General features: G+C 35.9%; 2 protein-coding genes across 2 annotated transcripts; both read right to left on the minus strand.

The window, feature by feature from the left end:
- Positions 1 to 7,888: 7,888 nt before the first annotated feature.
- On the minus strand, positions 7,889 to 11,108 carry LOC131538884 (uncharacterized). The gene is made up of 3 exons (XM_058773020.1): positions 9,794 to 11,108; positions 9,524 to 9,635; positions 7,889 to 8,641 (listed from the first exon to the last, which is right to left on the minus strand). The coding sequence occupies exons 1-3, from the start codon at positions 10,027 to 10,029 to the stop codon at positions 8,120 to 8,122; spliced, it is 870 nt and encodes a 289-aa protein (XP_058629003.1). The 5' UTR covers positions 10,030 to 11,108; the 3' UTR covers positions 7,889 to 8,119.
- A 3,570-nt stretch (positions 11,109 to 14,678) lies between these two features.
- On the minus strand, positions 14,679 to 22,815 carry LOC131538881 (uncharacterized). The gene is made up of 5 exons (XM_058773018.1): positions 22,634 to 22,815; positions 22,114 to 22,214; positions 20,188 to 21,869; positions 20,032 to 20,053; positions 14,679 to 16,680 (listed from the first exon to the last, which is right to left on the minus strand). Exons 2-5 carry the CDS (start codon positions 22,211 to 22,213, stop codon positions 14,951 to 14,953), a joined length of 3,534 nt encoding a protein of 1,177 aa, XP_058629001.1. The 5' UTR covers position 22,214; positions 22,634 to 22,815; the 3' UTR covers positions 14,679 to 14,950.
- Positions 22,816 to 23,917: the final 1,102 nt, after the last annotated feature.

The following is a 23,917-nucleotide window of genomic DNA, read 5'->3' on the forward strand; positions in this document are numbered from 1 at the left end:
AGGAGACAAACTGGAAGACAAAAACTTGACAATACAAGAATTCATCGATGAGAATGAAGCAATGAAGAAACTCATTCAGAAATATGATCAGAGATACACTGTAAAAAGGTTGCTGTAAATTTTACAGTATTTTACTGGCAGCTGGATGCCAGTAAATTACTGTAAAAATGGTTACAGTATTATTACTGTAATTGCATTTACAGTATAAGAATGGCTTTACTGTATTTTACAGTATTACCGTATTGTCATTTACAGTATTGTTACCGTATTTTCATTTACAGTATTTTTACCGTATTTTCATTTACAGTATCAGTGCTGTAGTGTTTATTTTCATGTAATTTAAACATTTTTTACCTGTAAAAAACAATCAAATTGTGGTACAGCACTGTAATCCATGATTTTTACCACCCCAACCCCATAAAAATCACAATAACTCATGAGCATTAGCTCTGATAATATTCTTTTTAATTGTTGAACATTTTCTTTTTAAAAGTACAAATTACAAGTCTTGATCTCTAGGGTGAACTAGCTGAAAAAAGGGCATCACAACAGTCCCCTGGGCACTTTGTATCATGGCAAAACATACACATACTAAAAAGCAAAAACAAGTACACTAACAGTCAAATGTTTTTGAACGGTAAGATTTTTGATGTTTTTAAAGAATTCTCTTCTGCTCACCAAGCCTGCATTTATTTACTGCAAAAGCAGTAATACTGTGAAATATTTTTACTATTTAATATAAGTGTTTTCTATTTGAATATATTTTAAAATGTAATTTATTCCTGTGATCAAAGCTAAATTTTCAGCATCATTACTCCAGTCTTCAGTGTCACATGATCCTTCAGAAATCATTCTAATATACTGATAAACATTTATTATTATTATTATTATCATTATCATCATCATCATCATCATAACAGTTGAGTAAATATTTTCAGGATTCTTTGATGAATAGAAAGATCCAAAGATCAACATTTATCTGAAGTAAAAAGATGTAACATTATACACTATACCTTTCAAAAGCTTGGATTCAGTATTTTTTTGGGGGGGGGTGGATTATACGAATTACTACTTTTATTTAACAAGGATGGTATAGTGAAGATAAAGACATTTTTAATGTTACAAAATATTTCTATTTCAGATAAATGCTCTTCTGAACTTTCTATTCATCAAGGAAACCTGAAAAAAATTGACTCAGCTGTTTTCAACATAATAATAATAATAATAATAATTATTGAGCAGCAAATCAGAATATTAGAATGATTTCTGAAGGATCATGTGACACTGAAGACTGGAGTAATGATGCTGAAAATTCAGCTTTGATGACAGGAATAAATTTCATTTTAAAATATATTCAAATAGAAAACATTTATTTTAAATAGTAAAAATATTTCAAAATTATACTGTTTTTGCTGTACTTTGGATCAAATAAATGCAGGCTTGGTGAGCAGAAGAGGCTTCTTTAAAAACATTAAAAATCTTACTGTTCAAAAACTTTGACTGGTAGTGTAAATAAAAATCAAATAATACAGTAAAAATGAGTTTGTGTTGTGTTAAATTTCAGTAATTTTGACAGTCAAAGTTGACAAGCTCTCCGATGAGAAACAGCAGGATGGGATTCAGGCAGATCCTTTTTCTTTGCACCCTCTTTCCAGAATTCCAGCTGACCTGTGACTTTCAATGCATTTGGTGCCACAAAGATCTGAATGAACCTGCAAGCACAAGAAAAAAAAAAAAAGCATTATTTTTCAAAGCAGTGTTTACAGAATTTGCCTCAACTGTCAAACTTGGTGCTGTATGCACTTTGATGTTAATAAAACCTTATATACTACATCTGAACGCACCTACAAAGGAAGGTACATAATTAGTTGATAATCCATCACATTCAAATTATTAAAGCTCCATTTTTTACAATGCATTCTCAATCAGTAGAGCAAAGTGCTAGAATGCTGAATTAATGGGTTTGATTCCAGGGGCGGTTCTAGGGTGAGTGGATATCCGGGGCTTAGCCCAGAGACATTCATTTATGTATCAGAATACACGGGATACAAGTCAAATAAAACAGGCTATGCTGAAAAGTTACATTGGCTAAGTGGCTTTTTTTTTTTTTTTAAAGCGACAAGTGTAATTAATTATAATTTGCACTTACAAATTGCATAAATAATATTATGAAATTAATGTTTTAAATATAAACACAAAAATAGGTAATGATAGAAAAAAATAGAATGATACTTTTAAAAATGAGACTAAAATTACCAGTAGGTGGCAGCAAGCCACTGTCTTAATGACTGAGCCACTGAGTCATTTATTATTTAAACTTCTTAAACTTTTTAAAAACTTTGTAAACTTTTCAAACTTTCTGGTCAGTCTTTCTCAAGGCAACTTAAAGTTTGTCTCGACGAACTTTTCTATCTACTCATTTCATAAAAAGTCTCTTAATTTGTGTTCTGAAAATGAAAGAAGGAACTAGGCCTATCCCTTTAATTTGAAGATAGCCCATATCTGGCTCCAAACCTTCCCAGATACAATCACTCAAAAAACAATACTCACTCCCATCCACTTTTGGAGGAATTGCGCCTCCTGGTGAACAAGTTCTCGTTGGCTGCCCGCCATTCAGTTAAAGCCAAAGTTTCTTCAGCAGTCCCTTGATTAAAATATTGATTAAATGTTAGTTTTTATGAACAATTTTAAAAGAAGCTGGTACAAAAAAAATGGATAAACACAAGAAACAATTCGGTCAAATGTACAACACAGCGCTCTAGTACAACATTTATGTTACATAAAAATATATAGTAAGGAAACTTAACTTTGCCCTCAGCCAAAACAATTTTGCTGGGAAGAAATAATGGATTCGAGACCAAAGATTGTCCCGTAGATTTACCCAAAGCCCAGTAGATACAATTTTTATTTGGTGTATCTAATATAACCACTACAGAGATGTAAGAGGCATCGGCAAAGATCAGGAGAACTTGTCGAGGCACGGCTGTTCTTGATGAGGTAAATTACATGAGCGCTGACTGCCCCTGGATCTCCGAAATCATCAGAGCAAATTTACAAATAGGCGCTAACTTTATAAACTGACTGCAGATTTAAAGTTAAAACAACCATATTCTCGCCTCAAAAAATCTTAAAACTACATTTCATGACACAACAACAATAGTATTTTGAAAATATAACTTACAGTTGTGCGTTCTCTCCTCCGCCATTGCTGCTCGACCGTTGGTGCAAAATGGATTCTGGGATATCAGGCTGCCTCAAGTTCACATAAGTTACCTGTTGATGCATCTTCAATAAAAGGGGCGGAGCAAGAACACATCCGGGGATTTGAACTGTACTTGGGCGACGACTGATGACGTTTCACAAGTCCACAAGAACACAAGTACAGACAAGAACGCATATTGAGAAACAGCCTGTATGTTAAAAGCGCATTTTAGTTCATATTCATGGTGTCTCAAAATAGCACAGTTGAGTACACTTAGATGATCTAAAGTTTATTTTAAGAAGTACTAAAGGATCATTTTTAGTATATTAAGTACAAAATTAGTGCGCAAAAATAGAGCACTTTAAGTACGTTATGGAAGTACACTTGTTTTTGAGCTGGGAACGCATCAGCAACTACCTCAACATGTAAATAAATGCAGTATTACAGCACTTTTCTGATTCTTGATTTCTGTGCATTTGATGCAGAGCTTTTGTGGAGGAACATGTGACAGTGGCATTTGTGAAAAGAAAAACTTAAAACAAAAATATAAATTAAGAAAAAGAACGAAATCAGTTTGTTACTTCTAAAACAGAAATCAAATGACACCGTGCTGCTTTTGTTTTGTGTTTGTGCTGAAATGTCCACAGACTGGTGTGAGCAGTGAGAAAGGAGAAATCCACAGCAGCATCCTGAAAATGGTCCAGTTCCATGGATGAGACGCTCCATCACTGCACCTGACCTTACTGCCTCATCTGGGCCGGATGCTGCTGGTCTTTTCTTGTCCTGCTGGTTTCTGTTCATACAACATTAGTCAATGAAACCCGAGTTTCAGAAGCTTCAAAAGCATCATCAAATAAGGTCATGAATCTTCTGAAAGTAAGGCTCGATTGATTGATATCGTAGGAACAGAAACCAGCAGGACAAACTTGACCAAAATCACCTTTTGTGTTGCTGAAGGACACACTGATGGTGACGACTGCGGAGATCGAACCAGCAACCTTCTGAATACCAGTTCACTACACCACAGAAGTAATGAAGCTATATCAAAAATTAGCATGTAATTGTAAACATATGAAATAAAATTTGGCAAGAAATGAAATGCTGACAACATGAGATGTAAAATGTTTTACAGGTAGTTGTTCTCATGGAGAGCAGGCACATGAATGTTTGGAGCAGACACAGCAGTAGTCAGATTGACCCACACATGTTCTCCTGCTCTTGATCTAGATTGTGCGGTACAGGGAGCCTCATCCTCTCTGTGCTCTCAGACAATCATAGACTCGATGTCCCTTTCTCATCCATGATCAGATTCAGTCTGACTGCAGCAGTGAGGGATGTGATGGACAGCAGAGACTGGTGAAGGTGGACGCGGTGGTCAGCTGCTTCATCAGAATAAAGCTGTAGAACTGGCTCAGCTGTGTTGAGATGCTGTAGGATGTGGGTTCACCATCTGTAAAAACATGATTGTTAGAACAATATGTTTGAATAAACCTTTGTTTCATGTGTCCTTGACTTATTTATTGTCATGATTACTTTTATTTATTCTTTTACTCATTTATTCATGTTTCCTGTTGTTGTCAGTAAATAAAATATAATTGTTTCATTAACTTGAAAACTGAGATGTATTCACATTGGCTGCATTTGTCTAGTGTGTAGTCGTGCATAGCTATGGCATATGACAAAACAAAATACATTTTGCTTATTTTTACTAAAAAATATAATTATTGGTCAGCATTTGTTTTTATTATTGTTCATAATTTTTGGTGTGGGCTAGTAATGCATTCTGAGGTAAACTTAATTTCTAAGTAGTAATACTTACATTTTTTGAGTGTAAAATCAACAGTCTTCTCCAAAGATGAGATCTTTGAGCAGCTGATCGACGTCTCTGTGCAGATATTACAAACATTGCAAACACGGAGGAAAACTGTACTGGGTAGGGTTGTGGATTTATTGATGCTATGAGGTGTTTGTGCACCTGTCGCTCTTAATTTCTTTTTAGTATTATTACTGCAGAATTTATGATTACATACAAGCTCAGGGAAAGATGGTAGTATCTTTAACAATGAACAATCATAATGACAAAAAAACAAAACAACTATAACGGGCTTGCGTACATCATAGCATGAGATTATATACACAGAAATTTTTTAAAATTCATTTAATCACAGTGCATTAAAAATTGCATTTGTTGTTTTTATTTATACTGTAAGCCTCAGGGATCGAACGTGAGAGACATTCAACAACAAAAAAAGAGGAAAACAAACGAGATTTAAGACAGTTTTGTGTGTGGATGAACAATTTTGCACATAAAATTAAGAGATTAATAACATATTCAAGAGAAACTATTTTGTTTTTTCGTAATAAAAAAAAAAACTTTAAGGATTAAACTTTGGGTTTTATTAGTAAAGTTAAAAAAATATATATATATATATATATATATATATAAAACCTTAACCCAAAATTGATTGGTTATACTACAACCACAAGGGCAGCTGTTTCTTCTACAAGACCAAAAATGAGCAAATTTCATCAACATCAAAATATTTACAGAACCTGTCGCTCATATCTTTTAACTTGTTGCGCTTATAACGTCATAAATCACATGATAACGTCAACATGGCGGATCGCATTCATACTCAACGAGATTTGGCTGTAGAGTACGTACTCTTTTGGTTCAAAGTTTGTTTTTATTGTTTTTTAACAACATAAATCACATTCACAGTCCCCCACCCCTTAGGTCAGCGTCCATACTGTCCGTTAAATCCAACAGAATATACATACAAACATGCTCACATACATTAACCTCCAACCAAATACATCAAATACATACTTACATAAAGAATAATAATAATAAAAAATAATAATAACAATAATAATAAATTAAAAAAATTTTTTTTTTAAAAAGTCCATAGTAAAGGCATCGATTAACCAGATTTATCAACATAGTCAATAAAAGAGCGCCACAGCTTAAAAAATTGTTTTTCCGACCCTCTTAGCGAATACCTAATTTTTTCAAGGCTGAGACAAGACATCATATCTTTGATCCATTGAGTGTGAGTGGGTGGCAAGGGGTCTTTCCACTTTAATAATATTGCTCTACGTGCGATCAGGGAAGAGAAAGCAAGGACCTTACACATTGATGCTGACAACCATATCTCCTCTGGAGCGACTCCAAATAATGCCACCAGAGGTTCTGGCTCTAATCTGTGCGGAAGGACCGCAGACAGGGTGAGAAATACGGATCGCCAGTAATGCTCTAATTTGGGACATGTCCAAAACATGTGAATTAACGTTCCCTCAGCACATTGACATCTATTACACACAGGATTAGTACCAGGAAACATTTGAGCTAGTTTAACTTTGGATATATGAGCTCTGTGTACTACTTTGAACTGTATAAGCGAATGCCGAGCACATATTGAAGATGAGTGGACCTGTTTAAGAACACAGTTCCATGTGTCTTCGGAGAGTGGTCTATCAAGGTCTTCCTCCCAAGCTCTTTTAATGTTATCCAGAGATGAAGATGCCAAATTCATCATTAAATTATAAATAATAGCAATTGAGCCTTTAGCTATTACATTACATGAAAGGAAACTATCCAAAGGATTTTCAGGAGGCATCAGTGGAAAGTCTGGTAAAAGTGACTTAACGTAATGTCTTACTTGCAAGAATCTAAAAAAATTTGACTTAGTAAGACCAAAATGTAATACCAATTCCTCAAAAGAAGCGAATACATTATTCACAAATAAATCTTTGAAACATTTTATCCCCTTGTTAGACCAACTCTTGAATGTACCATCCTGCATTGAAGGTGAAAAAAAATGATTACGGAACACAGGGCTAAGAAGAGAGGGATCCCTAAAACCAAATGATCTCCTGAATTGGATCCAAATCCTCAACGAGTGTTTTACCACTGGGCAGTCGACAGAAGTATAAGAGGCTGACTGTAGATTATATGCAAGAAGTGCTGGAAGGGAAATTTGCTTACAAGCATTTATTTCCATGTCCACCCAGGACGGTCTATTGGGCAAAAGGTGATAATGCCACCAATAAAGTGTATTTCGTATGTTAGCTGCCCAGTAATAAAACTTAAAATTAGGTAAGGACATACCACCATTGCATCTAGGCCTCTGAAGGTATGCTTTGCGTAGACGAGGGTGCTTACCATTCCAAATGAAAGAGGATATAACAGAGTCCAAAGATTTAAAAAAAGACAGGGGAAGAAATAAAGGTAAACACTGAAAAGATAAAGAAATTTAGGAACCACAGCATCATGCTACATCATTCAATTGACTCAAAGGGGTGGAGTGGTCACTTGTAAAGCCACCACTCCATCTTTCATATAATAAGACTTCCAGTTTATAAAATACACAATAAACACTCATTCATCTTGTTAATTACTGTTAAAACAGTGTATCCCATACAGAAGTCACATAGATCGAAATAGATTTTTAATAAATATATTCTGATATATTTAAATATCTTAAATTCAAATAGAAGAAAATATATTTTATACAATATATGTAAATATATTTTGAAATATATATTAAAATATATTTAAATATTTGATTTTGGCCACTTTTTAATATTTTCACATATATTAAATACATTTGTATCCTTTATATGTAAATACATTTAGATCAGTGGCGGCTTTTATTTTTGAGGTGGGGCTATGTGGCACAGCAAACAATTTCACAAACAATTCTTCACAATAAATCAAAGAAATATGATTTATTGCAGTGCAGACAAACTTAAAGAACATCTGGTTAACTGTTTATTCATTAAATCATCTCTGATCAGTTATTTTACCAGTTAAATTTTGGATACTTCCATGACTGATACAAATCTGAGGATAACCATGTACAAGAAAAGCAATGTGGTGAAAAAAACCTGCATGTTTTTTTTGTTTTTTTTTACTTATTTGTACAGGAATTTTGCTCTTCTCTCCTTCTGATTGACAGACTTCTCAATGACTTTCTTATTGAAGTCAGGAATGTCTCTGACAAGTTTCTTCTCAATAGAAAGCATTGCCAGAGCATCAAGGCGATCCTGGGTCATTGTATTTCTTAGGAAAGTTTTGATCCTCTTCAAAGTAGAAAAGCACCTCTCTGACTCTGTTGTCATAGGCGTGGTGATTATGATCTTGAGAAGACTGACAGTCTCTGTGAAAGTACTTTGAAGATTGTTCTCAATGAAAAACTGGTACAGAGGCACTGCACCACTGCCAACCCTAAACTCAGGGTTCTCATCGAGGGGCATTTCTGTTTTGAGCTTAGCCTTGTTCAGCATGGGGTATGCCTCCACTGTTGTTTCAAGTGCTGATTCAGGAAACTTCACACTATGTTGTGGAAACAACTCTCCATGCAGCAATGTTGCACTGATGAGGTGCTGGGTGAAGGAGAACCGCTCCTTGGAATGAATCAGGATGGTATCACATACCTGTAAAACATTATCAAAGTGATTCTGAGTGAACATAACATATACATTATATTATTACTAATGTTTAAACTCCAGTATTCCTTCTCCTGATCTTGAACTTGCTATTGGTTTCCCAAACAAAACAAGGTCTACAGCAGAATTTCAATAAATAAACCACTACATTCTACTTCTGCTACATGTACGGATATTATGTACTTAATTATTTTCCCATTTGTGTGGATGACAGAAACATCATCATGCTACTTGTGACTGATCAGCACTTTTTTGGTACTGTACATGACTTGGCCCGTCTGTTTTATAACTGTGATCTATACGTTTTAAATACTGAGGCCAGCTACATAGTTTTCTTAGACTAGTCTTAAAAGTTAGTGATGTAATTATTTTCTTCTACAGTTCCTATCATTTTTAGTCAGTTAAATTAAAAAGCAGACTGTTAAGTTTACTGTTTGGCTGACTGCTAGTTGGTCAAACTAGTGCTTAATATCTTAATAGAGTGGCTAGGTTTATGCTACTGGACTGGTCTGATATAAATTCCTTTTATTTGTCACTAAAAGATGTTATTTCCACTTACCCACAGAGGCAAGATAATGGCATGTGTTGTGAATTTCTATATTCTGAATGGCAAATACTATATTCACAAAATAATACATTTACAGTCACTGCAAGTATGCTTATTAAGAACAAAAAATTAATTGACATTTTATGGAATAATTATTTACAATATAACGCTCATACTAAACCTCAAACATTATGGATTTTGTTTTTGGGAAAACATAATACTTTTCACTCTCTTTCCTTGTTGGTATTTAACCATCTGTTTCTTTATAATTATAATCTATATGTCATCTTCTGTCTGTGTTTTTGTGTGTGTGTGTGTGTTACCTCTGTAGCTAGCCTCCGTTGTTCTCCTGGTCCCAGTGTCCTCGGTCGCTTGTTGGGCTGGTGCTGCTGGGCAGATGATGCACTGTCCCCACACAGAAAGGGAACTGAGTCCCTGGTCCAAAAAAAGTTAATAAATAATAATTTTAAAAAAAATGATGTGCTCTATGGCAATCATTCACTTTAATGGCATGGTGCAATTAAGATTTCACAGACAACGAATCTGTCTAACAACAACAGCTTTATCCGCCACTAGTAAATAAGGGTATTTACCTGATTGCTTGCATGTTGTTTGTGAATCCCTGGACAGCTGCTTTAATGTAGACAGGGTTGATGTTCCTCTTCTGCAGCTGGTTGAATAGCATGTCTACATTTGGCATGATCTTGTGAAACAATGCCAGGAAAAAACAGAAAGCCTCGTCTTCAAGCATCCTCACAAACCTCCCTGACTCTCTGACAGTTGAGGAATCAAAGTTCCCTGAGTCTCTGATGATCTGAAAACAAAACATTTTAAAAGGTCATCCTGGTGTTCGTACACAGTGTTTACAGCGTGACTTTGGAAGTTCCAGTGTGTTGTAGAGGTCCTGGGAAGTCTGTGCGCAACCACTTGGTCAAGCACGGCGATTCGCTTAGGTGACCTGGAGAAGAAGGCAGAAAATCCACCAAGGTCAGAAAAAAAGTGCCGATTCTGGGGATGTGCTTTGTCGCCTGCTGCATGATGAGGTTCAACTGCGTGTAGCAGTGAACATAGTGAGCATTTTTGCAGACGTCCATTATCTTACGCTGCACTCCATCGGTGCTTCCTCTCATCACAGTAGCCCCGTCATAAGTTTGGGCAATTACTTTGTTTTTTTGTCCATTTGGTAGTATGGTACTTAGACTGTCCAGAAGTGCTGTAGCAATGGAGTCGGCGTTTGCGTTCTGGATGGTAAAGAACTCAAAAAAGCGCTCTTGGATGTTACCATTGAAATGTAGCACAAGCACCAGCTGACAGCGGGTGGAAACGTCAGTCGTCTCGTCAGCTTGAATGGCGATGAAATCAGCTGCAGTTACTTCCTCCAGAATGTGATCCTTTACCACTGATAGCATGGAGTCTAACAGCTCATTTTGTACCGTCTTTGATGTGCCCTTAATACCGCGTGGTTTATATACATTTTGCTGCTGATTGTGCTGACATGTTTGACACACCCACCAAACAAGAGAAAATGTATCTCAAACCCCGTTGCCGTTCAACCCGGAAACTGTAGCAAAACGTTGGGCTGAGCTGAACGTGCCCCTGTTCACATCAGTTGCCCAGTGCGAACTTTTGTAACGGTAGACACGGCATTGGAAACAAAGTTGCAATCAAGTAGAGAATGTAAGAACAACAAGTGAACTTGAACTGTCAGTGGAGGACCTTTGTATTAGCTTTTCTGTCAGAAAATACAAAATATATATACTGTATATGCATGCAGTGGCGGTTTTAGGCATGGGCGAACGGGGCATTTTTTCATGACACGTGGGGGGCGGCACAAGCACTTGGAAAAAAAAAAATCATCTGCGACGCTAAGCGGTTTTCTATTATCTATCATATTATCTATCATATAACTGTGCGGGGAATTGGCAAATTGGCGCCCTGCTTGTTGAGAAGGTACCGAGCACAGAAGCTGTGTGAGAAGTGGAAAGGGAGGGGGTGCGGCCGCGGGGACAGTTCACCTCTCCCAAATTAGTGGGACAAGTGGGCTAAAGTCAGTCACACCCAGGGGCGCGGAAGTGTTTTTCATGTGGGCAACTGTTTAATTGTTGGGAATATAAAAATAAAAAATCGGAGTGTCTATTTAAGTGCAAATAGCTATGTTGCTGGCAGAGGCTATTTAGATTAACTCCACCCACAAATGTATGATTGGGATAGTCAAATATGCAAAAGACGGTTAGCTGTCAGATTCAGTGGTGCAGATGGTAAAATTTGCTTTACACTTCTTTCGACACGATCGACCAGGGTTGGAATCTACCTTTTGGCGAACTTTTTTTCTCCCTTTTTAAATTTCAAATCACATCAACTCAGGCTTTCCTGTACATCAACACATCAACAGGCTTTCCTGTAGCTCAAATAGTAGAGCATGGCGCTAGCAACGCCGAGATCATGGGTTCGATTCCCAGGGAAAGCAAGAGCTGATAAAATGTAAAAACTGTAACTTGAATGCAATGTAAGTCGCTTTGGATAAAAGCGTCTGCTAAATGCATAAATGTAAATGTAAACATCACATCAGAAAAGCATTTATTTTTTAATAAAAATGAAGGAAATAATCAAAGTTGAACATAAAGTATCGGGTAGGGTTAGGGTAGGTGTAGAGAGGGCTTTTGTCCCAATAAGGTGGCATCCATTTAATAATTAGAAATAAAATTAAAAAATTACACTCAATAAGTTATTGCATACTATTTTATAATGTATTACAATGCAGAAGTGCAGATAATTACCACTATTTTTGCAATAAGTAATGTTTTCTCTAATAATGTTTTTATTTTATTTTAACATAGAATAAATAGAATCTAAAGCTATTTGCACTGTGTAAATAACATCACTAAAGAATACTGCTATTTTCACTTTGTGGTTTAGTCTTGACTTCTGGTTGTGAGTGACAGTGTTGGGGAAATCTGTTGATTGTCGAGTGCCAAATAAACACAGAGTGTTTATTATGTATATAGAGTATATTTATTTAAGTTCTGATAACTTATACTGTTTTGTGCAGAATTGTGTTTTTCATGTTGAAGGATTTGTGCAATTGAGAAATATAAGCTTGTCTTACACTTATATTGTTATAGTAAAACTGTTTGTGCAAAATTTTTAGCAAAAACCTAAAGAAATTATTTTTCTCGAATGGGGGAATGGGCGCTCAGAGGGGTCTCGCCCGGGAGTAATTCAATGTAGAACCGCCACTGTATGCATGTCGTATTTAATTTATGTTTATCTCTAAACTCATGTAAATAACTGAATGCTGAAACATTTCTGTCAAGTAGTACTGTATAGCTTGTTAATTGTAACCTGTGACTGGAATTATTTTGTTTAAACTAATACATAATTTTTCAGTCTTCTCTTTGGTGTGCAGGTAGCAGAAGGAAAGTCCATGGAAGGAAAGTCAGCACAGGTATGTGTCTTTACAAAATCTTTAGTAGCCTAACTAAGTTTTTAATTTTTCAAATTAAATGACACAACTTGATAACATAATACAAATCAATTCAAGGATCTGGAATCATTATAAGATAAGAATGAGAGAACAGTTAATTACTAGAACCAGTGTGATTATTTGTGATAAATCCTTCAGTAAAATCTTAATTATTAGGGCTAGATTACTACTCATGGCTGTTAGGCCAGCCACATTTACGTAGGCTACAGTAGAGAATATGATACAGATTGTGAAGATAGTAGGTCTTGAACACTTTACCATTTTACAGTAAGTTGTCATTTGTTAACATTAAATAATGTATTAAAGGGATAGTTGACCCAAAAATGAAAATTCTGTCATTAATTACTCACCCTCATGTTGTTCCAAACTCATAAGACCTTCGTTCATCTTCAGAACACAAATTAAGATATTTTTGATTATCTGACCCTGCATAGACAGCAAGGGTATTACCACGATCAAGGCACAGAAATTGTGTCCCACTTTATATTAGGTGGCCTTAACTACTATGTACTTAGATTTAAATTAATCATTTGGTACAATGCACTTATTGTGTGTGTACATGTTTTTACATTGTACTTATATTTTTAAAAATACCTAAATGTAATTACATCTGTAATTAATTTCTGTAGTTACATTTATAATTACACTGTTGACCCATCATCCCTTACACCTTAACCCACCCTTAAACCGACCCATACCACCAAACCTGTCCCTAACCTTACCCGTATCCCACCTCAATAGCAGCAATAGTGTTTTGCAATGCAATATGAACACAAAAAGTACATTGTACTTATTCTTAGGTGTAAGAACATATTAGTTAAGGCCACCTAATATAAAGTGTGACCCAGAAATGTAGTAAGGACATCTGTAAAATAGTCCATGTGTCATCAGTGATTCAACAGTAATTTTAAGAAGCTATGAGAATACTTTTTGTGCGCAAAGAAAACAAAAATAATCACTTTATTAGTTACTTATATTAGTTATTTTATTTACTTTACGGACTTGCGGAGCGCTGTGCGCTGTGACTCTGGGTTGTTTCAATTACATCATTCTGCACGGGATGCGCATAAGTGCTTTGTGCCGCTCTGTATTGGAGCCTTTCGTCTCATAATACTTTTGCTCAATGAAAGATTATTAATAGCTTTTCTTGTTTGTCTTATCTATGTTTCTGCCTCATTACTGTACTATACATTTAAAAGAAATGTCTTTTAATTTTACAGTATATATATATTAATATATTACTTGTTTTTCATGAATGTATTTTACAACAATACAAAGAGCAATGCACTGTATATCATTTTACATCATCATTTTAGATTTCGTCCAACACTTATTCACTTTTATTTGTATAACGTTAATCAATGTTTATTAACAGAAAAATGGTCTATAAATGCAGATTATACAATAAAGGCTAATGTGTTTTAATTTGTTTAATATGTATCTGACAGACAACAGTTCATTTTGTTACCCTCAGTATACAATTTAGTAACTAGTTCCACAGCAATTTCTAATTATGATGGGTAAGTAATAAATCCTGATTAAAACATTTTAGTTGAATGAACTATAAAACAAGTTGAGCAAACATACTTTTTAAAGTTTCAGTCAGTTTGGGATAACTAACAAATAACAGTTCAAGTTACAATTTGTAGAGAATTTCTACAAATCTGTGGAACTAGTTACTATATAATAATTCGTTGAGAACACTTCATTTTTATTTATTTATTTTTTTACACAGTGCAGCGACTCAAAGGTTTCTCAATCTCTGTGTTTGCCAGACTGGAGAAGACAATACATCGAAATGTTTAGGCACGGCCAAGAATATCAACAACTTCTTTAAAAGCTTTATTTTTTAAAGCCCTAATCACACAAAAGCCATGGGATTCTCATATTATCTGGTCATTTATAATATATATTCAGTTTATTCAATACTTGTATAATATTAATTAGTTTTATATGCAATTTTCCTCTTTTTTTTTCATAAGACAAACTGTTGGGAAAAATTATATTTATCATGGAATGGGCATGAAAACCATATGCCTTTCTTATTGTTTACATTTACATTTTACATTTAGTCATTTTGCAGATGCTTTTATCCAAAGCGACTTACAATTGGGGAATACATATTGTGTCATAAAAATGCATATAGATCATCTTACCACAAAATAAAATGTAAAGTCTATAGAAATTAAAGATAAAGGGTAAAAGCTCTAAGCTGTTACTTTTAAATATGCTGACATTGTCATTTAAATTGTAACACTTGTTTCTTTCATTTGAACCATTTCTTTAAACCTTCCTGCATCCTGCAGAAGGTGCTTTGATCAAAAGTTTCATCTTTCTGGGATGTATATGGTCTCAAATCCTCTGGAAGCACGTCTCTTGTAGAAACCTTAATGAGGATCTCTGCCTTCTTCCTGAGGTCCAGTAAAGACTGAATGCGATCTTTAAATCCAGGCTTGGCTTCTTGTTTCTCAGACTCAATCATCAGATCAATGTAGTCAGGGGTGGACAGAGGATTGGGTTTGAGAGCAATTTCCTGCAGCCGCTCCAAGGACTTTTGAGATTGTACAATTAGACGGGTCACAATATCCCGGACAACCTTAAGATCCTTTTCAAGCTCTTCAAAGATCTTTTCTTTTGACATGATCTGTCCATGTGCAGCCTCAAATCGCTTCTTTAAATCCTGATAGGTTCCCTGTCTCTTTTCTGTGACATAATCCCATTTGTATTTCTGATTATAGTGCACATTCCAAACACACTTTCCTGGACAGACCGTACACTTTCCGTTTTTCATGACAGGGCACTTATATTTATCACTGTCGTTTGTAATAGTGCATTTATCATGACATGTGAAGTGACAAGTCTGGCAGTTGGTTAAGTAGCCTGTTTTGTTTTCAATCTGTTTTGGGACAGTCACTTCTAATTCATATTCAAAATCCTTGTTTGCTTCCATTTCAGCCTTGTGCTGCTCCAGAGCAGCTCTTATCTTCTTGATTTCATCTAGTTTTATCAGACCAGCATTGATTTGGGGCTGGAGGCCTTCCACAAGCACTTCTAGCTGCTGCCGCTCTTTTAGGACCTCCCGAGTCAGAGACAAGCTCTTGGTTTCCATCTTGTTGAGGGATATAAAGAATTTCTTCATGCTAGAAAATCCCAACTTCCAGAACATTTGATCAAAGTTTTCACAATCAGAGTCATCATCCTCTGCAGATGTATTATTGCTAGCAAACACAGCAGAGTTGTTGAACTTGAAGTGAAGTGGTTCTCCAGATTCATCTTTAGAACAGGACACCTCAGAGACTTTGATGGCCTCAGGAGGTGTTTTCCCGTCTGCAAAAGTGACCATCACAAGGATGTTTTCAGCGATATCCTTCCCAAATATGAAAAGAATGGAATCAAAGATGTATTTCTGTGTGTGTGTCAGACGGGCAAGTGAAGCCTGTACTACAAAACACACGGCATCAATGCAGTCGATCCCTCCTCGGGCAGAAAATAACTCCCGAATCTGTGCTATGATTTTCTGGTCATGTGAAATTCCTCTGGTGTCGCCCAAGCCTGGAGTGTCCACAATAGTCAGAGAATATTCAGTGTGGAAACCATCCATGTGATTGATCTGATATGCTGTGATCTGTGATGTCTGACTTTCAGCCTGGGATTTCTGCTTCCTTTCATCTATCAGCACAAACCGGAAGTCGTCTATCCATTGCACTCCCAGAATGTAGTTAATCATGCTGTTAATTAGAGTGGTTTTTCCTGAACCTGTGGCTCCGATCATCATAATGGTCTTGTTTGGTTTTGTGGTGTTTTTTCCAAAGGTGCTTCTTCTGCAGAATCCATCACTGTTCTGCCATGTTTCCTTCAGCTGGAGTTTAAATATTGGTAGGTTTTCATTGTTTCCATCTTTTATTATTTTGCTCCAATTGTTCTTTATCATTTGTGCAACATTTAAGCTCTTTCCATTGCTGTGGTGTTTTCTCATCGTTTTGCTGCTTCTGTTTTCTAAAAAAAAAACAAAACAAAACAAAAAACCTGTGAGCACTGAAACAAAATTGACTACACCTGTGATTTCCAATGCATAAACCTGGCTCTAAACTGACACAGATATTGCTGTAAAAACAAATAAATCCGAAAAATAAAAATAAAATAAACTGAAATTATTTTAAATCTTTGCAAATAAGATAAGATAAAGATATTGCTATTCCTATTGGTGGATTACTGAAAATTTGAAAATATATCCGTTATTTCCCGCTCTGAAGATGAAGAAGCTCCCTCACAACAACAGCCTTTGCTCAGACACACTATTATTCAGGTAAGTGCAGTTTTGGTGTTTTTCTAAGGGTGTAATGGTACACTTATTCATACAGAAAAATTTCATTTGGTTTGGTATGTGTACCGAACAATAGTTTTAACCACTGCATGTGCGGAACCGTCCATTTATGCGTGAATAAAATTTCGCTATACATTATTACTATACATTGCCTCCTGTCCAATAATCGCATAAGTTTTCTGTTGTATTCTTAATAAGAAACAAAGTCTCATTTTTAAAATTATGTCAATCAGGATATGTAAATGATAAATGCCGTTTTGAGGCTCTTTGATGTGGCGTGACAGACCGCTTCAGGTACAAACGGCAGTGCGGAGAGAGAGGGAATGTGATCATCCTTTTCTCTTTTCTACTAGTTATAATGCAAATTAAACACAAATCAACATCTCTCGTCTCAAGTAATCTCTCAATCAGTTTTGCAACCGCAGAAAACTGCCAACAAAACAGCTCGTCAACAAAATGTCACGAAGCAGCATCTCTTACCTCAGGCAAGTCATTCAGTGTTCACAGCTCATCACTTTGCTTGAAAATAAAGAACTCTGGATAACACCATTTTGCTAAATATTTGCCCTCTATTAGCCTATATTCATTATATATTTATTTAACCTGTTAGTGATGTCTTAATTAGTGTACGTTTTAACTCTGTCATAAAAACAAGGAAACATTTCTATAATTAGTTTACATTTTGTAAAAACTGCAATTTACATCTTTGCATACTTTTTTTTTGAGTGTTGATGATTGCATCTAAAATAAACAGAAATTTAATTTAATAGTTTGGGCTCTGTTGTTAATTGTAGCCTTTAATATTTTTGTAATGTTCAAGTAATAGGGCTCCCTATTTTATAGCATTAGCTGAGATAGATTTTTTTTGTCCTTAAGAAAATTGTAATTATAATTGAATTTATTTAAAGACAGAGCCACAAATTGCTCAGTAAACCACTCTTTAATAAAAATAAAAAAGCAATTTTATGTTTTTTCCCTGCTCTAAAATGTATCAAACTGAGGTACTGAAGCATCATTTTTGTGTACCATTACACCCCTAATGTAATATAGTATTATGTCTAAAACAATAGTCTGTTATTAGAGTAGCTAAAGTTTTCTTCATTTAAAACGGGCTACACAGCAGCACTCATGTCTTGGGTGGCAGAAAAAGAGAATGTGTGCAGAGCTGATTTACAGTCATTAATAATATGTACTCGTCTTAATAGGCAAATAATCTAATGTATGATACTAATTATGATATACTGATGTTCTTTTTTCTCTCCTTCTTCCTGACAGACTGTGAGTGAGACACTGGCGAGACTTACTGAAAGTATCAATTATTGTACATTTATTCACTCATTTGACATTTACAAAATAGCACACTTCTGTTATGTTCTGTACTGTACTTCTATCATTAAAATTCTATTATAAACAAAAAAAATTACTGAATCAATGTTTGTGTTTAAGATGTGTTTAAGATTTACTGTGTAATGGGTATTTTAAATAAAATAATAGGTGTGGTGTAAATATGGTTAAATAATGGCTTTTGGTGTATCAGCCACATGTGGGCCGTCAGCCCTTTACAGAACTCAGCCATATAAGAATACCATACAAAATATATATAATCCATATATCAGCCACATCTGTTTTCATGATTTGGCTCATTTTGGGTTGGGTTATGGCACTATTTTTGTTCAGTTCTGGCTAAAAAAGATGTGGACAAGTTCTGGGCCGGGGCATACGTACTAATCTGGGCCACACTTTAGCTGTTGATATGGGCCAGATCTGGGCCAAAGGAAATTTGCTGACTGGGTGGCATTTGGGCAGTCCGGTCCTGTTTGTCAGATTTGGGCCTAAAGTAAGTCTAAGTATTGTGCATGTAAGCCAAGCAAATAAACCAAAACTGGCCGTAATGTGGGCCACAGTTGATTTTCATTCTAACCCTGGTCTTCCCCATATTCCTCATGTGACCCACATGCTGCATGGAATGGTGGCATTTTGGCAGTGGTCCACAAGCAGGCCACTGCACAGCCACATTTGAGCTAATAATGAACCAAATAAACCATAAATATACATTATTTTGGCCACACTAAGCCTTAAGTGAGTTATGCATCAACAATGCTCAACATATTGTCAAAAGAAATTGTAAAATGTCCTCCCTAAATGTTCAAATAAGTTCAAGAAATGTGTCCTACTTGGTAAAATCATCCTGATCCAGGTTTTGCACAAGCAAAACGCAATAAATAAATAAATAAAAATATCATTCTATATTATATCAATATTATCTGTCAGAAACACTATCAACGCTGTCAAAACAGTAGCATTTAAAACTAGTGCACAGATTTGTAGAGCAAGTAGGTTACTGAATGAAATGAAATACGCAAACACTAGCCATGAATTAAGTCTATGCTATTTCATTCAGTATAGTAGTTACATTTTCACAAATCTTGCTAGAAACATTCATAAGAGCACTAGACAAAGTTATCACGTATATAGCAATTGTTATTAATAAAAACTATAATAGTAATATGCATTGTTGTATGAATAATTAACAACTGATAAAATGATCCACTCTAAACTATAGTAAAGTATTAACAAATTTTGATGCAATAAATAGGGTATGACTTTAAAATGATCATCCCTCCAAAACCCCTTCACAAACATCTACATGTCTGCCTCTTTTAAAGTGTGTAGTGTATATAATGAGTTGTATTTGTATGGGTTATTATATATTGCCTTAAGTGGCCCACATCCGCATGCTATCCGGGAAGGCAGAAAGTACTTTCTACTACGTTTCTTTTATTGCACAGACTGATATTTCATTGGCATTATATAGTTTTCACCGCCCCTCCCTTGTATCTATCGTTGAACAGGTGACTGATATTCCCATTCCCACGTAATCCTGTTACCCTTTACCATGATCATGACATAAATATAACACATGAACTCTTCCTGTCTATTACACATACTGTATTTATGGCATTTAGCAGGTGTAGACTTAAAATGTGATTAAATATCAGGTAAGCAAAAAGTATATGACTCACCTGCACTGCTCCTCATATTTCTCTGAAAACACATTTGATACTGATCAAAACTGTCCTGAATCTAACAATAAGAGAAGTTAAGTATAAAGTACTCGAGACACTCTCTAATAAAGCTGCATATGTTTCCAGTTATTTAATAAATGCATTTCTTCATACCCCCGTCTTGACCGTGATCACGTCACTCTCTGTGGTGTAGTTGAGTTTCCCCGCAGCAGCACATCTGATCTCATACTCAGTTTCTTCTCTCAGATCAGTCAGAGTAACTGTGTCTTGATCCTTCAGCACAGGTTCAGATGTCCAGACTGTGTCCTGCTTTGCTTTATACAGTAATCTGAGCTCCACTGTCGCAGGACATGATGAAGGAACCACCTTCAGAATCACACTCTGACCTTTGACCTCTTCAGTGATTGGACAGACTGGTTTGGATGGAGGAGTAAAGCAAACAGCTTCATCACATTCACTTTCATACAGAAGAATGCAGGAACCAGGATTATTCACAATTTCCTTTGAGGACACAATAAACTTTGCTGGTTTACAGTCCTTTGAATTCATCAGGTTCTTAAATATCTGCAAGTTTCTCCTCATGGTCTTCTGGATCTCAGCAGTGAGCCAAGACTTTTGCTTGAAATCAGGGCTTATCTCTACATTTTCTTTTGTTGAAGAACTCAGATAGACCTTTTGTTTAGGAAGGATCATGTCTGAGCAGTTCAACGACGTGAATGTGTAACTGACCAGATTTCCAACCTCCAGATCCATCAAAATGACATCTATGTTGTTTTCCACCTGTGCATCCTTCAGCTGTCTGAGGACTGTTTTAATGATCTCAGACTCTCTTTCTCTCTCTTTCAGCCATTCTGTGAGGTCACTTCCATTGAATGGAGATTCTTCATGTTCTTGTAGAAGATCATTCAATGCTGTTTCCTTCATCACGTCTCCGCGGATGTTTGGCAGCAGAGAGCCGAGCTTCTTCATGAGTCTCAACTTGTACTTGTAGCAGTTTTGCTTCATTTGCAGAATTTTATCATGAAATGCAGCAAAAGTCACAGCAGGAGAGTCTTCCAGAAGATCACTGCATTTCATCTCGGCTGTATTTAAACTCTCAACCACTGATTCAGTTTCTTGGATTAGATTCATGCTGATGTCTTTCTGAAGTTTTGAAGCTCTTGAGTGAAGTTTGTCCAGAGGATAAAGCCAAACTCTCAGAGGAACCGCCAGCTCTTGGTTTTCTTTCAGCAGTTTCGGAAGATCAGCAAAAACCTTCATCGCATCTTCAAAAGTGGTCGGGTTAGACGGCAGCTGGAAGTCACCATAAAATGTACAAGTGAAGTCTTTGACTGCAGTTTTCTCTTTGTCATTCATGTTCAGGTCAACGTTTGCATCTAGTGAAATGACACCCAGCAGTTTCTCTAGAGCCACTTTTACTTCTCCTTTTACTGTGCTTTTGTCCTCATCTGAAGAAACTTGTCTGTCAAACACAAAGCAGGCATCTGCTCCGTACAGTATTCCTGTTACTACATGTGTGGCTATGTCATTATCATCATCAGGAATATTTTCAGAAGGCAGCTGATTGACAGTCAGTTCTTTAAACTCGCAGGTTGAATGATAATGTAGCGTCAGTCTCTGCTGTATGAAAGACGTCTTGGTGTCTTTGAGATACTTTGCTGCTCCACTAACCTGGACGAGTCCACCTAAGACACTCAGGTTCAGTCCACCTTCAATATTTAGTAAGTTAGATTTGTCCTTGATGGAGTCTGAAGCTGTGACACTGAAATCTGTATTAATCTGGGGACGAGAGCAAGTATTCTGCTCCAGCTGTCCTTTATTCCAGAATCTGATTCCTGTGGGGGAGTGTATAAATACATTTTTTATTCCAATTGCACACGTTCACCGCTAGATGGGGATATTTTCCTTCACACTGACTTTTTCATACTCACAGTTTTGACATATTCCTTCTCCACTTCAAAGTGTCTTTTATGGGTTATTAGTTTTGATTTTTTTTTTAAATTAGATTATTCACTTGTATTAAATAAATGGAAGTGTTATTATTTTCTTTATATCTCTCTGTAAAGGCTGTTTTAGTACCTGCTATTAACTCGTCTTTTCTGCAGTCATACAGCATGCCGAGCTGGAAGGGTCTTCCCAGAGCTGCTGTGTTTATCAGATTCACTCCCACTGAGTCCATGCTAAAGACAATCAGATGAGAAAAATATGAGTTAGTGAGGTTACAGTAAATGTGAACTTGCACATAATGTATTAAAAGGGAATGAAGAAGAATAAAGATAAGTTTGTACCAGGACAGTTCTAGACCCTTTTAGGGTCTGTCATTTATATATAATTAATAATAAATGACATTTATATATTATCTGAATGCAGCACTGACATTATTTAATGATTTTTTTTTTCTATTGATTTTTTCTATATTCATGTAGCCTAATGTTTATCCATTTAATATCAGTTTATTCATGTTCAAGGATAAAGATTTCAAATTATCTATCTATCTACAGAGAGATAGAGAGAAGAGAGAGAAACTGACAGATATTTGGTTAATGGTAACACTGTAAATGCGTAGCACTGGTTTTAGCCTGATGCTGATTTCACTCACCTTCAGTGTTTTTTTCAAAGCTCTTTCTTCCGTTTATCTTTTTGTTGAGGAGTTGAAGCTTTTGTCATTAGATTCGGATATAAACATGATATAAAAGTGACATTGTTTAAGTGTTTCTATTTAAAGACCTTAAATGTTGATCTGATCTGATTTTCCTTCCGTGCTGAAATGGTGAGATTCTGCGATGAGAAGCTTCTCAACTTTCACTTTCTGTTTCATGTATACTCCACCCTATAGAAGCAAACTTGCGGTTTTAAAATAACAGACCAAAAAAAACAACAACAGTAACATATTCTATAAAGCATTAAGATTGACTTTTAACAATTTATTTATTTATTGTAAAATCATTTTTAATCCAACTTAAGTCAGATAACATGTTTTGTCTTTTCATTGTGCCACTGAACCTACGTTCATTTGTGTATTTCCTTGGGTGTAATTCCCAGGGTGGCATAGTTACTATTATTATAGCTCAGATATACAGAAAGTATAGCTCATGTCTCTCTCTCTCTCTCTCTCTCTCTCTCTCTCTCTCTCTCACACACACACACACACATGTTGGCCTTGTGCAAGCGATGGATTAATTTGTCTACGTTCACGTGGGTTGTCAGTTCATGGACATGTAACAAAAATGAGCGCAAATGACAATGAAGGACGACAAACCTGTAACTGAAGAGTTGATTTATTGATTCATATTGTTGTTATAGATTTTAAATGGATTCTGAAGCTTTAGGCCAGGTTGAATCTGTGATTCGAACCAGATCCGTCACTAGTTTGCTGCAAACTAGTCAAATCTAGTGGGTTTTCTGCATCTTTAATCTTTTTCAGGTACTGCATTAAAGGGGCTTGCTGCTGTTCTTAAGCTGCTTATAAAGAAGAGCACCCCTTCGCTGCTACCCTTCTGGTCTGCTGCCCCAGTCTCTGTTATTCCAGAAGGACATGCTTCTTTCAGATTGCCATCGGTTGTGGTTTGGGGAGTTCTGGCATATCGTTTGTGTAATAACTGTTTTGAAACAAACACGTGCTGTTAACAAGCAAAATTACTGAATGAAAGACAACAAGCGCTACACAACAAGAACATAAAAAAAAGAGAGGACACAAGCTGAAACTCAACAACTACAACTGACTTCCAGCCACACAGTTTAAATAAAAGAAGACATTAAATCTCCCAAGATCACAGCAGGGGATGATTAAACAACTCCACAAACAGCATAACCAAAAAAAGCAGTATTCTCTGCTCTCAAACCCTGGGGTGTGTCCGCTGACAGCACTGAAACTGAACTGAAC

Source organism: Onychostoma macrolepis, chromosome 04 (genome assembly GCF_012432095.1).
Source record: "Onychostoma macrolepis isolate SWU-2019 chromosome 04, ASM1243209v1, whole genome shotgun sequence".
NCBI classification, from domain to species: domain Eukaryota; kingdom Metazoa; phylum Chordata; class Actinopteri; order Cypriniformes; family Cyprinidae; genus Onychostoma; species Onychostoma macrolepis.

Coding starts and splice junctions, on each gene's coding strand:
- LOC131538881 (XM_058773018.1), bottom strand. CDS start 22,213: ATGGACTCAGTGGGAGTGAATCTGATAAACACAGCAGCTCTGGGAAGA. Junction 20,054..20,187: donor TGATCACGGTCAAGACGGGG/GTATGAAGAAAT, acceptor ATGTGTTTTCAG/AGAAATATGAGGAGCAGTGC. Junction 16,681..20,031: donor AAATATGAGGAGCAGTGCAG/GTGAGTCATATA, acceptor TTTTTTTTTTAG/AAAACAGAAGCAGCAAAACG.
- LOC131538884 (XM_058773020.1), bottom strand. CDS start 10,029: ATGTTTTGTTTTCAGATCATCAGAGACTCAGGGAACTTTGATTCCTCA. Junction 9,636..9,793: donor AACAACATGCAAGCAATCAG/GTAAATACCCTT, acceptor TTTTTGGACCAG/GGACTCAGTTCCCTTTCTGT. Junction 8,642..9,523: donor AACGGAGGCTAGCTACAGAG/GTAACACACACA, acceptor AATGTTTTACAG/GTATGTGATACCATCCTGAT.